The 15426-nt window shown below is 38.5% G+C and overlaps 1 protein-coding gene across 1 annotated transcript in view; it reads right to left on the reverse strand.

The window, feature by feature from the left end:
* The window catches only part of ARHGAP10 (Rho GTPase activating protein 10), a 146396-nt gene that overhangs the window by 101630 nt on the left and 29340 nt on the right, over positions 1-15426 (reverse strand). The window contains exons 2-3 of the mRNA XM_032684673.1: positions 2256-2351; positions 2102-2163 (exon numbers count right to left, since the gene is read on the reverse strand). Of these exons, the coding sequence (XP_032540564.1) occupies positions 2102-2163; positions 2256-2351 (158 nt within the window). The remainder of the gene's footprint in view (positions 1-2101; positions 2164-2255; positions 2352-15426) is intronic.

Here is a 15426-nt window from a genome sequence, read left to right on the forward strand (position 1 = left end):
TCTTAACAAAGAAGACTGAATGCTTTTGAAAAAAATCCTGCTGTATACTTTGCATCTTAATGGAAAGTCTTTGGATCCCTGACCTGATTCCAAACATCTGTGAATGCAACATGCCCTAATATTCTCCATGGGAGTATCCCTAGAGCTCATGCCACTGTTAAAACATCCACTGAGCAGTCCTAAAAAAAGTCAGAGCAGCAGACGTTGAAAATGATCTTTTCCAGTCACCACACAATCATTTTCTCAGAGACTTATGGCCACTGTTATATTGACTCATTCCAGAAATGATACATAACGTTTGCTGGACTGCAATGCAATAAAAGGCCACGTATCTGGTAACTCAGAGAATATATTCAGTTTCTATTTGGTATTAAATATTTGCCCCATAACATTTTATACTCCCTGTTTTTTCATCAAACTGTCACTGTTCTAACAAATACTGCATTTTATTCTTCTCCTACCAAGAAATTGACATTAATGAGCTTTTAGTGAGACAACACCTTCTGTGCAAGCATGGACACCATACCAAAAAAACAGGTAATACTGTTCCATGGCATTCAGTTTGAACAACTGAAGTGTTTTACCATGCAGACAGACAGCACTGGATTCTCCACAGCCTACTGTGTTGGTAATCTATCCTTGCTGAAGATCTGTTGATACAGCCACTGAAATGTGTCACATAATTCTGAAATCCTGAAGTTGACATCCCTAAAAAGTCTGATATTAAAATAACATGACAGTCCATAAAGTATTTTTTGTTTTAAGACTTCCCTAAGATTTTCGCTAATTAGATTTATGCAAATTCATTAAATAAAATACAGTTATGGATGGCAAGAAAAAGCAGAGGAAAAACTATATTGCAGAATTATGAAAAACTAAAGAAGTATTGAAACATACTTGAGTAGATCCCTACAATTTGGCAAAACAACTCAAGACACTGAAAAATTGTCTCTACTATGTAAAGATTACTCTTTAGGAACATGTGAGGCATCACACTGACCCTAATTCAGACCCAAGTGTGGTTCCAGATCAGAGCAACACACCAGAACATAACACAGCACACACAAGAAACCATGACTATTAGTGGGCTCAGGACTGCTGGAGAGAGAAACATTAAAAAATAATGGTTCATAAGTTCTTTTGTCACTTATCTACATACTCCTACACTGCAGGCAGAGCTTCTGGCAGAGAGAAACACAGAAGATAGATAAGTCTCAGCTTCCTGTCAGTGGTGCCAAATGGTCACTGATTTCCAAGAAGGCAAAGATATAATCACACGACAAATACTGAGAAACGCAACTGTTATCAAGGCAGATCTGAGCACACTTCCTAGATGCAGAGTCTGACAACACTCAGATGAAAACTGGGTACACAGCACCTGCTCTATGAATTCCTGCTCTGAAACAAAAGCTGGGCATGCAGCTGCTGAGGAGAGCCATAGTACCACCCAGAAAGAAACCCCCCTCCTCTGGAAAATTTAGGAAATTCAGACAGCAAGGTGCATTGCAGAGCTCTCACGTGCAGATAACATGAGCCATGTTAGACTAATACCCCAAGCAATCACAGCCAGCTGAATGAAGAAACTCACTCCTTCTACACAACAGAGAAACCAAATGTTTGCAGCTCCAACCCTCCACCAGGAAGTTCACCTACAAAGTAAAGGTTTCTGAGTCTGCTACTACATACAGGCAACAGATTGCATCCCAGATCCACAGAGGCACTGAAGCTGGAGATACAGTGGACAACTGCCAAACCTTGGGTGTGCTGATGCAGCATTAACTCTTTCAGCTTCTTTTTGACTGTAAATGGTAAACAACTTCATGGTGGTTTTCACTCCAGCCATACTTCTATCAGGGCACTACCATTTTAAACCACATAGTACTTATCCATCCCTACAATACAGATTTCTTCTTTAATGAGAATTACTTTCTGTCTGTAACTCCAGACTACAGAACCAGAGGCTGCACAATGAGAGCTCCCCCTGTTTAGTTAGTGATATAAACATCTTGGTGGTTAACAAAGCAGTAGGCAACTTCAACTAACTTTGATTTTATTCTTTGCTAAATGCACAGCGCTTTTTAAATCTTTTATTGCAACTCACCAAAATTTCTCTTTGTTCTTCAAGATTTTTTAAAAAGTTTGAAAACTCGTGAAGTGATGCATCTGTAATACAAAACCAGAAAAAAAAAAAAGGTTTAATCATGTTGCAGGATGGCAAGGCAAAATGTAGCCACTTATAACCATTTCTTACCTACCTATGTATCTTTCATCATCTGTCTCGGCATCACCAATGAATTCAAATTTAAAGTCTCTCAGAGAATGGGCAAATTTTCTCTGGGCTGCTGAAAGGTCTGCAATGAGAAAAAGGACAGGTTGAAGGTTAGGCTATCATTTTATGTAGGCCAGAAGGTCCTCTATCTGTAGAATAATCAACTTTTACAAGACACTCTTAACACAGGTCTAACGACATTACAAGACATCAAGTGTTGTCTAACCCTCTGCTGATCACATCTGGGAATTTGCCACACAGATTTCTTTATGCAAAGCTATATAGTAGAAAGCACATGTGTAAAATATTAGACCTATCCTTACACTTCCCTGTAAATTAGGGCACAGGCCATACAAACAGATCTGTAACTACAGAAGTTATAGGCACAACGCTCAGTGTAAACTGTGCCAGTTTTCTTGCTCTGCTAACCTAAATTCACTAGTACATTCATCAGCACAAATACACTCTTAGAATTTTCTATATAGTTAGCTCTGCTAGTGAAACACTTATACATAAACCAAATATAAATATAAAAAATATAAAAGAATTGTTGCACTAGAACTATAAAGTGCACAGAGTTAAACTGTGCCAAAAGGTAACTAAGTTGAACGCACAGCATTAAAATTAATTTTATACAATAACTGTTTTATAATAGCTCTAAAAACATTTTCAGCAATCCAATTTTTACCAATTAATGTTAGACAATTTGGAGTTGGAGACTGCACACTTACATCCCTCAGGAAGTTATCAGACTCCATATCCAGCCACAATATCATAATTATAAACTTGTACTAAAATTCATAAAGCTGTAAATAAACAGTGTACACACACTTTTCTGTTGAGCTGGCATGTGCAGGTTGGTAATGTCACAAGCTCTGGAAGGATGGAATTGCTCAGTGCAAAAAAAAAGGATGCATATCCTGGTACACCTCTACCCAGTAGTAAAGGTTTTACTTGCATTTTTGTTGTCAGCCAAAGTTAAGGATGATTTAAAATATTTAGTTAATCTATAATCTTTTTCTTATCACATGCAGTTCTGAAGGTCTAAGAACTACTCTTTTGACAGATCAGTTCTTTAATATTAACAGGCACTAAAAGATTACCAACTTGAGCTGGTTTTGTTGTTCTAGTTTTGAGGGGGTTTGTTGTTGGTTTGGGGGTTTTTTTGAACCAAAAGCAAGCAAAAGACTTCCCACCTTTATTACAGGTCCCGCATCCAGCACATTATGTATTTTACTATGTGTCATAGGTAAGTACAACTTTGACACACAACGCTGCACTGAAAGTTTGGTTCAACCACATAAAGGGTTAAGTCAGAAATACTGTACAAACAGCAAAACACTGTCTAAAATGAAAAAAAAAAAATGTTTTCTGTTCCTTGTCACTTCTTTTTTTTCACCCTTTTCCTACCAGTCCTTTCCTCAAGCTGTTGTGTAACAGCACCATTCCCTGTGATGTCGTGCTGCCAGGTACTTGCTTCCCTTTGGCAACTGCTCCCAAAGCCTGTACGTGTACCCTTCAACACATGATGCAGCAGGATGCTGCACAGGGTTGAAATAATATGGATAAGAAGGCTGAAGGAAAAAGTAACGTAATTCCCATGTGAAAGGAAACATGAGTGTTTTAATTCAAATGTCTTGTGGGCTAAACAGCTGCTCATAAAGCAGGCAGCAAAAGAAACAGGTTCTGTTGGCTGTGAAAGGCTTAAATATGGAAAATAACATAAGGTTCTTAACCATCTAATGTTACACTTATTTGTGAGCCAGGTCACAACACAAGGTTGAAGACAGTTTATTTATGGGAGAATGGCTCCAACAACACACACTCTTCCAAACTTATTTAATTTTCTTGAATATGATAATCCCCTACCAAAGCCCTGTCACATGAGAGTGAGCCCCATGCTGGAGGAAGGAATTGTTTATTATGTTTTCTCCCACTTGTAGAGGTGAAGTATTCAAATAATGATGAGCAAGGTACATGTTAAGAGCCACATGCAGCACCATACACACACACACAATCTTCTTTCCCCTTCACAGATTGAAAGGATACTGTATAAATGAACTTACGAGCCTTTCTAGAGTGCTGTGAAACTGCCTCCTACATGGCTCCATATCTCTCCTCTCTACCAAAAACCACCTCTCTGGTCACAGTGACAGCAAACAGAACCTATGCCCACAACCAGTGCAAAGGCATCTTCTGTCAATTTGAGAAAGGGTTGAACTAAAACACTGAGCTTCTCACAGCATCAGAAACCCACATTCACACATTTCTCTTTACTGAATCTGTTCAGGGATTGGAAATTACTGACCAAAGGACTGTGTTACTGTGTTAACACATTAAATCTAGATTTGCAGAGTTCCTTATTAAAACCATAAGGACACATTATACTTTTGCAATATCTCTCCACAAATAATTTCTGAAATGTTTAAGAACCATTCCAGAAAATTTTGGAAATCATCAGTGGGTGCAAGGAAGTTGGGGATTTGGGTCACAGAATAATGACCGTCTTGACCTGATGGGTCAAGAAAAGCTGCAGATACCTGGTTTTGAACCACCACCTAGAAGAAAACACAAGAAAATAGGAAGAGATTTTCTGAAGGATTTTAAGAACTTGGCACTTTCAAAAAAGGTGAGAAGTCACTGGAGTAAAATAAAAGCCAATCATGTTGCAAGATGTAACTGGGACGAAATACATCTCCTGACTGGGGGAAGAACACTTCAGTCATTTGGTTTAAAAGACTGTTGCAATGACCAGAGTCCTAACTGTTGCAGAACAAGAGATGTTAAACCCTGCTTAGTCAGCAGCTGTTAACTACAAAATTCACTTTTCAATGTTTATGTATCATCCATCACTCTTGTATTATTTTAGCAAAACTTACATTTAAGAACACATTCTGTTTTCATTCCCTACACCAAAATAGCACTAGTCTAGCGCAAAAGTAGCACCTTGCTAGGCAGAACTACTGGTGCCTAGCTAGTCACAGGAATGAAAGTCTGAACTGGCTTTTGCTAAACTAAAAGAACAAAACTGAGTAGCAAATAGAGATGGAGGAAAACTTTCTCAGAAGGTCAGAGCAAGAATTTATTCTGCTACAGCACAGGAAAAATTACAAGGATGGTGGTTGGACACAAAAAAAGATTTTCTTGCCACCTGACAAACCATAGCCAGTGAGACCACCTGCAGTCAAACCTCCCACTGCGAGACAAACAGCATGAAACTGCTCCAGCTTTTACCCTGACAAATTCCTCGTAACCTACAGTACATATACAGAAGTTCACACAGTTATAAGCATTTATAGAAGTCTATAAAAACAAACCAGGTGGTGATATCATCATAAGTACTATAGTCCCTCACTATTGTGTTACAACGTAAATGCTGAGCTTTGTTGCTTAAGTTGGAAATTTCATAAAGGTAACTTGGCTTTCTTCCATGCTGTGTCAGAAGACCTTTACTACGGTGAAATTATTTGGCTGGCACTGACAGATACATCCCAGTATTGTTCCACACCAGCATTAGAGCTTGCAAGACCAGTATTGTGTTATATAACAGACTGCAAACATATATGGATTTCAGTTATGGACATTAGGATGAGACAGCACATGAGTACAATATGTATCAAACAGCATGACCAGTGCTGCTGATTATATGAATAATGCTGTAGCCTACTAAAAACAAAGGATTTAGGGGGCCAGAAACGAATTATTTTACTCTCTTTAATCTCTACATTCTACACAGTAACACTAAATAGAAAGATACAGAAAGCAGCAACAGGGCTGTTGCTCCTGAAAAGCTACTGTTATCATTTAAAGGGAGGAACAGGGTATTCAAGATCAAAGAGCGTTTTAAATATCAACCGAACACTAACACTGCTGAATACAATGGAATCCTGGCAAACCCATAAGGCAGAGACATTTCAAAGACTCACCTGAAACACTAAAAGAAACCAAGCATCTGCTAAATGTTTTCAGCAAAAGGCTGAAAACACATATCCAGGGAGAGAAGGGAGGGACATAAAGACACCAGGGCTTTTAATTTTCTCTCTTTGCCATTGTTCATATCAGTACACTGTACTTGTTTCATATTTGGATGCAACTACTTAAAAACACAGTAGAAGAAACATGAGCAGCTGCCTGCTTCCCCTCCTCTCTGGAACACTTCAGAAACAAGAGCTCCTGTGAGTTTGTCCTGTGCCAGATGCACTGCCAGTGCCCCACACAAATACCTCTATATTTTTTCCATTTGGATTTGAAGGAAAATACTTTTGTTCCTTATCTGAGTTGAGCTGAGCCAACACAACACCATTAGTTGCTGGGTGGTGGCCAGGCCTGACTTATAGGACCAGACTCCAATCTCTTCCTTTAAGATTAATACTAAACTCAGTGCTAGCCACACAAACTAAGTCTTGCACAAAGCCAGACAATATTGCTTCCTAAGGCTATCCTAGATCACTTTTGGTTGGTAGAAGAATTACCCACTTGTTTTGTATTAGTGTTAATATTTTTCTACAACAATATGCAGGTTTCTGCATCAAGCTTTGAAGAAGGACTGGAATTACATCGCCATTCCTTATCCCTTACTACAAATCTCACTGACTCTAACAAAATCTCCAGGAATGACAGATTTCCAGCTGCTTTATTTAACATGGGTTAAAATTGCTCTGGTTTCATTGAACAACATTCTCCCCAAAAAGCTAAAGGGTTAAAAAACCACTTAGATTTAACTACAAATTTCATCTTCAAGCTACATTACTACATCAAGGCCTAATATTACACTTCTCAATGTATTTTCCTCAGAGTAGGCCAAGATCAGGCAAGCTACATGCTGTCACGAAACAGGAAAGAACAAGCTGAGTGAGACTTGGCCTCTCCCCTCTTCTTCCCAGGAATCAGTCTCCTTGCAAGAGCTAACAGAGCAGCTTCAGAGGAACAGAGCACTTAAAATAGTTTGTCCAAGAGCTGCAGTACAGACTTGTATGACATTTTGTACAAAACATGCGCCACCTCAACACTTAAAAGGCAACTTCGTGTTCCTCTTCTGTGTCCCCTTTAGCAAGGTGGACAGTGAATCTAATATAATTCATGACACTGAGAAGAGAAATGGGATTTAGTTACTACCTGAGTAAGGTGGATAAAACAGGATTTACTTAGTAATTTAGCAGATGCAATCCATGTGACAGAATTGTTAAGAGCACTAACATGTTCCAACTCCCTAAAACCAAATAAACTTTTTCAATATATTTGTGAGATAAAAATGAGTATTAAGAAAATTTACAAAAAAGCTAAAATACAAAGTTTTTAATTTCCATCCAAAACTAGACTGGAAATCAAGTTCAAAGACTAAAAGGCTTCTGGAGTTCCATTTTGATAATGTCACGTTACCCATGGCAGCTCATGAGTTTCTGAAAGCTTAGCAAATTTGGGTATGACGATTAAAAAGCAATGTATTACTGACTTGTCAAGTACCTCAACCTCCCTGGGCCCCAATTCCCCAGCATAATACAGGGTATTTGGTCCATCCCACACCTTTAAAACAAATAAGGAAAACCACAACCTCTCACCATTTCAGTTTAATTTAACTGGCATTCGGCTCCCACTGGCCCAAAGGCACCTTTCCAATGGCTCCCGACTGTCCAGCAGTTGACAGCTTTGCACTCCCCACATTCACATATTCCCAGGTCTGAGACAACTCCACACCAACTATACCAAAGTTAGGATGTGATTTATTATTTACAAAAGACCCTCAGAAATTTGGTGTCAGAATGACACCAAGTTGCTCTAGATCCAGTCTCCAGACACATGTGCATACACAAAAGAGAATTTAAATTTTCAAAATACAACAAAAAAGAGGAAGTGCCAACAAAGAGCAGAAGCAATATTTTAGGTAAGTCTTTCAAATTTTAACATGGAAGGGGTTCTGGTTTTCAAATTTAAAAAAAGAAACAACACACATCAAACCAAAAACTTGGCATTTCAGCATCAGAGAAAAAAAGAAGATTGTGAGAGTAAAATGAAAACCAAACAACCCTAGAGTAATTTCTGTGTAAATACAAGAAATCAATAACAATTTTAGGAACCTTAATCTCTACAGGAATTTTTCTTTTTAACTTGTCATAGATAGGAACTGATGCCCTTCTTCTATTACACTTAAACCCAAATTTTCTCATGACTCTCCCAGCTAATGACAACAGGAAGTGAACACCTAGAAGCCAAAACAGAAAAGCATGTTGTTATTGTTCATGTTTTTACTTTTCAATCTAAGAAAAAGAGAGAAAAATAACTACTGGGGCAATGAATATCATTGCAGAACAGTGTCTCTGTTAGGAACTCACTGGTTAAGTGTTTCTTCCACAGTGTTGGACATTCCCTATTACCAGTTTTACTGCATGCTGAGGTCATTAATTGTGGCATAATTCTGTTACAAGTAAAAACCAGCTATTTAGCCTGAACAAGTCATGTAAATACCACAACAGAGTGATTCTAACCTCCGCACTTCTTAAAAGAGAGAATCCAATTCTTGCAAGTTTCTATTTCATAGGTTATTTCTGTCATATTTTATGATTTTCCTTCTTTCAAATGCATAAACCCATTGTCTAAACACCACTCACTGTTCACCATATCATTCAAAACAGGCAAGTCGAAAAAGCTTTCAGATTTTAGCAGAGTCATTTTTTTCATAGATATGCAAAATGTTTTAGATGCCATAACCTCCAACCATTGTTTTCTCCTCTAGAAAGTATGCAGTACAACAACATAAAATGCATATCATCTTATCTACCTTCTCTGGTTCTACAGCTTTTATCAGTGAAAACAGACTTGACTCATTTCTCTTCTTTCCACCCTTGCCAGTGAAAGGGTATAAACTCCACATTCCCCCACATCAAGAAACATCTAATTAACATGTTAATTACCATATATTAAATATCACAAAATAGAATCTTATGCAAGTATGGGCAAAGTGCCAAATCTTGTTCATATTGTCCCTGGCCTGCACCACACCTTTCTGGGCTCTGGTTATTTGCCTTTTTAGCTGGATCTTTGAAATTTGGCAGCCAGCCCTACTGCACCCTGCCAAGGGCATTTTCCTCTTTGCATCACAAGCATTAGGCAAAACAGCACATTTAGTATCTCAGCAGAGACTAAGGTTCTCCTAGAGCATATCCAACAGCTCTGACAAAAAGGTACATCCCTCTGTCAGCTCAGATGGTGACTACATCTTTCAGTTCTGCTCTTCAGGAACAAAGCATCAAGTCACATTACGAAAGAAAATGACAAGTTCCATCCTAGCCCCACAACCCTGCCAATAAATTCACTGTTTCAGGGGTGGAGAAACATTCCTGCAACCACCCTGATATAAGTTTGGTATCCCAAAGTCTCTGCTGAAGGGTCTTGCAACTGTGGTGGAAGTTCTTGTGGAGTACCACAAAGATAATTTGTCTTCAAAGGAATCAAAACCATCTTCCTAATCCTTACAAACTCTGTGTCTCTTACAACAAAAGACCAAAAGAAACAATAACTTAGAAAGCAAGCACTGAGAAAAACAAATTTGCAATGCAGAAAATTATGAGATCATTCCACAAAGTTCACACTGTTCCCAAAGGTAAAAATTAGTAGTTCAGGATTTGTTGCAAAGGTTTCCCTGTATCATCCTGCACCAAATGGTGGCAACAGGGACACCCAGGTTAGGTATATACTCTGTTCCCAAAAGAAAACTCTGCATCAATCCAGAAGCAACAGTTGGAATACACAACAGCAAAACATTTGTACAGTCAAAGCTTTCACTGGTAAATCTTTCTACAATATCTTCAGCTCTTCAAGTAGCACAGACCTGGGGATTGTCTTCCAAAAGTGACTGAATTAGAAAACATGAGATGAAAACTTACCTTTTCAGAAAACAGAATTTTACTACTGCTAAAGATGTATGAATTCAGAAGATTACACGTCTAGTAATGAATTTTGAAGCAGAAAATTAAAACTGATTTAAGATGTTTATAAGAAAACTCTGATCACTAAATAGAACAAGTTTCCAAATTTTGTATTCTTCAATTGTAATTCTTGTCAAACACCACAGATTTGAGGGCCTTCCTGCATTTCTGCTGCTCAGTAGCAAGTAAATCAGAAGCTTAAGGATGAAAAATTGTGCTAGTTAACTGAAAACATTCTCCTCAACTAGGAAACTCTGCAAAAGACAAAAAGAAGTTAGAGGAAAAAAATGTGTTTATTGTACAGATACTTATCCAACATCAGCATTCTGAATGTTTTAATTCTGGAGTACTGCTTTCTTTCCCAGACTGATTTCCCAGACAATACTATAATGTTTACATAAAAAATACTATACTGTGTTGAAATATTATTTTCATTGCAAAAGAAAATAACAATTCGCTCTTGGCCAGAAGCTAAATTTTGCCATTTTATTCTCCAAATTATAAAAGAGTTTTGTGGTTGGGAGACAACCCCACATAGTAAAATCTATACTCTGAATACAGGCAATGAAGCATTAACCCCTCACAACTCATCTTAAATGAAACACTCTCTGAATTCAAGGTACTTTTTAAAATCCCAATAACTGACAGGACATGCCCACCTGATTTCTTCAGTCACCAAAATTTGCTCATGGCAGTCAGGTAAACTTGTTACATCAGCATAGCAGAGGTCCTGACCCATCACCAAGGCACAGAGATTTCCCCCTTCCAAGAAACAGGGCTGACTTCATTATTTGAAGTCTATTGTCTTTGAAAGCACACTGATGACTGCAACTTCATCTGGTTGAGCAAGCTGGAGGGGAAGCACAGCCCATCCTGGGATGGGAACACTACAGCAAACACAACTTGCAAGTTTTTCACACGCCACATCTGCTGGCATTGGGCATGAACATCATCGCAGAGTTCATATCCAATACATATTTTCAGCAAGATCTTTTTTCCTCTACAGCAGCAAGCAAGGAAGGGGGGAAAAAACCAAACCCAAAAAATCCAACCTTTCCCCCCTGTTTTTAGTTAAATGAATCCTGAACAGGATTTCACACAGGAAAGGCCTTTTCCCAGACAGAGCTCTCTTGCCTGCTTGGTTCCAGTTGTTTGGTGGTGCTTTTCACAAGAAGTCAGATGACAACTCTGGAGAGGGAAGTGGGCAGCAAAAATACAAGAAGAACTGGTAGCCACCTCCCTAATGAATGACTAGAGCAAGTTTTTTTATCATCCTTAAAACCACATGCTGTTCACTGACTGTTTGAAATGTATTTATGAGACTGGATATCAAGTCTGCAGAAATGTCAACATGAAACACCTCAAGAAAAAAAAATAATTCACAATATTTTGTGTCTTTAAAATGGCAGATCTCAAAACTCTGTCACTTGTATGGAATTACTGCCTAAACATTTGCATATATAGACAAAAACCCAAAAGGAGATCAAACTGTGCCTTCTCCACAGCAAGACATGTCCAAACATGCACTCAGTACAAGTGCACACCTAAAATTAGGGTGTTATATGAAATGGCTACCAAATACTTGGTCATCAGTAAGACCATAAAAGGCTCAGAAAATAAAGTTACATTTTCACCAATTCCTCTGCTCATGAGTCATGAAAATTAAGTTAATTCTTCCAGTGGGAAAAGACCTCAGATAGTACAGCTTTATTTTTCCAAGTGCAAGAGGATTCAAGTGGGAGAGGACAGAGGAAAACAATCAGAAATCAGATAAATAAGAAGCTGAGACCTATAATTCAACACAGAGCCCAAGTGCCCAACCTTTGGGCTACTTACTTATTTATTTATTTTAAAGGTGAGAATATTAGTGCATTTTGGAAAATACTTGACAATTTAGTCCATTTCTATTAAAAAAAAAACAAATCAAACCACCCAAACTCGAAATCCCAATTCAAAATGCAGAGAATAGGAGTTCTGGCAAGATTTGCATTAAACTCCTTTTATTGAGGTATAGACTTTTTTGTCCCCTATAGACATGTCAAGGTGAATCTTCAGCATCAAGAACAACAGGATGACCACACCAGACCCCCAAAGATGGAAAAGTTCAAGAATAACTTTGCTGCATCTTGACACACAAGTGAAATTAATCCAAGGTTTGATAGAGCAAACAGCTGACAGCAACTGTGGTGCAGAGGACAGCCTGTACTTACATCATATATAGTTGCCAGAAAAAACACCAGACAGCATAGCAGTGGGTGACTTAACTAGATGCTCCAATTAAAAAAAAAAAGTTTTACTCTCCAATTTTCCAAAACTGTCAAACGGACACCACAGAATATTTCAACATCCTTATTCTGATTACAGGAGTCCATTAAATAAATAAAACTGACAAAAAGCACTGATATATGTCAAACATGCAAGTAAAGGATGAATTTTACACTTCCCTGTCACTGCTCTCACTGTTTGTCTTTTAAAGTTATTGCTAGAGAAAGCTCTGATGCTCCAACATCATTTCACCTGCCAGCTTCTCCAATTATTGCAATTTATTTGCTTGGGCAGAGGAATAAAGTTTTTGCTCCAATTACTTCTAAGAGAACTTAACAGGAAATACTTATTTAAATAGTCAATTATGTAGAACAGTAAATGCCAAAACAGAAACTTCACCCATCTCTGGTCTGGATATTTGTGCAATAGTTGAACTCTACGCACAAAGAAATGCTGTAAATCCTTCTGACAGTTTCAGATTAGAAATTTTACAAGAGGCCAATGATTCAATTGTAGGCTAATACTCTGCATTCAAAGGAGACACCCAGTCAAACTCACTGGCTCTGACTGGGAAAAAACTTTTGATCTTAAAGTTTCTGGCACACAGGCACTTGTAAGCCTCACTGCTTTGGGATTTCAGTACATTTCTCCAAAATGAGTTTCCAATCTAGATATCAGTGGCAATGTGTTCCTGAATAAAAGATCAAAAATCAAAACAATTGAGCAAAAGCAACCTAGGATAGTCAAGAACAATCACCATACCCTCATGCAAAGCACAGCATGAAAGAAACATCTTGCAATCCCACATAGGAAACAAAAAATTCTTGTTTAGTCTTCTAATGCAATTTCATATTTCATTCTGTTTTCAGACAAAAGGAAGACTTACAATATATAACACAGTAAGAATCTTTTTTACATTACTTACATCCTTTATGCTTTGACACAAGAATTAGCTTAAATTTACTATCACAGATTTAAAGAAAAGTCAAGCTGGTTTTGTTTCTAAATAAGCATAACATGTAAAATTTCTGAGTGAAAGGACAAGGCTATGTAACTTCTGGATTTTTCCTTCACTTAACCCGTTTCAGGTGCATTACTGTGCTCTCTGCATGTCTGACACAAGGCACTCTCAGAAGAGAGTAGATAATGCTGTTCCTTGCATAAGATGAGCAACAACCACAGAAGTATCCACAGCTTCCCTTAGAAACTACTGTATATTTCCTGCAGTGGAAGTGACTCTTCTCACCACCCTGATAATATGAGGAACACTTTGTATAACAGAGTAGGAGTACAGAAGTGCAGTACTCAGTTCAGTCATGTTTGAGTTTCATTTGTGCAAGTGAGGAAAAAAGAGCGAGTCAGCATTTCCAAATAAAAAGCCGCTTTCTAAAATGTTTGGATTTTCAAATTTTCCATTGCCATTTCTGGGGTTGAGGTGTTACTAAGTTTGGGATAGTTTATAAAACAGGAAGTATTGATTTTCCCTTTGTCTCTTTTCCCTGGACCCAACAGTCCATATTCAAGTACTGTCCCTCCTTATCATCAGCCAAAAGGATTCATGAGTTTGCCTTGCTAACCCAGACTCATTCAGCACACTTGTAGCTTTAACTGCACATGTCAGAACAGGTAAGAAGCAGACAAAAAGGGAGTAGACTAAACTGACTGACAACAAGTGTTGCCAATTGAGTATTCTAGACATGGGTTCCCTTCTCTAAAACAAGACAAAATGAAAAAAATCTATTTTACCAGACTAATAGATAAAATGAGGAGCTGCTTGGACTGTGACAATCTATGTTATAAAGTCATAGAATCATTTGGGTTGGAAAAGACCCTTAAACATTGAGTCCAACCATAAACCTAACACTTCCAGGTCCACCACTAAACTGTGTCCCTGAGTATCTACACATCTTTTAAATGCCTCCAAGGATTGTGGACTCTACCACTTCCACGGGCAGCCTGTTCCAATGCTTCACAACCCTTTTGGTGAAGAATCTTTTCCTAACACCTGATCTAAACCTTCCCTGGCGCAACCTGAGGCCATTTCCTCTTGTCCTGTCATTTTCTATATGGGAGAAGAGACTGACCCCCACCTGGCTACAACCTCCTTCCAGGTAGTTGTAGAGAGTGATAGGGGCTCCTCTGAGCCTCCTCTTCTCCAGACTAAACAACCCCACCTCCCTCAGTCACTCCTCTTAAGACTTTTGCTCCAGACCCTTCACCAGCTCTATTGCCCTTTTCTGGACATGCTCCAGCACCTCAATGTCTTTCTTGTAGTGAAGGACCCAAACTGAACACAGGATTGGAGATGCAGCCTCACCAGTGCCGAGTCGAGGGGAATGATCTCTGCCCTGCTCCTGCTGGCCACACTATTCCTGATATAGGTCAGGATGCCACTGGTCTTCCTGCCCACGTGAGCACACTTATATGTACTATACTCACAGAAGAACCCCAAATTTCAAATCTGGGGAACGATAAATATATCAAATTATATATAGAAATAGGGGATGATAAATTACACAAATATCTGAAGGAAAAGCTTCCTCTTTCATCAGTGAGCACACTGCATCTGTACTACACAGGGAAGGGACTCACAGACAGCATGTACACCTACCTACACTGAATTGTTCTATGAGGGGAAAGAAACACTGTGTTCTGCACTCCAGCTGTACTGGCTTTATAGCTCAAGCTTTTAGCACTCAGTGGTACAAAGTGTCCTGGCTGCTCACAAAACTCTAGACAGGCATGCCTTTTATATCTGATTATTTATTCATAGATCAAGCTTGGAAGCAAGCAGAAAACAATCATGATGACGGAAGAAGGGAAAGTAATTAACTAATAATCCCTGGACACCAAACAAAACAAAAATTTGAAAAAGGTACCACATGTGAAATATCATTACAACTGCGGGGTATAATTGCCTGACTAGGTCCATATTTTATCAGGTTGCTAGGGAAGACTAAGTAGTTGTCC

This window comes from Chiroxiphia lanceolata, chromosome 4, assembly GCF_009829145.1.
Source record: "Chiroxiphia lanceolata isolate bChiLan1 chromosome 4, bChiLan1.pri, whole genome shotgun sequence".
Taxonomy (NCBI): domain Eukaryota; kingdom Metazoa; phylum Chordata; class Aves; order Passeriformes; family Pipridae; genus Chiroxiphia; species Chiroxiphia lanceolata.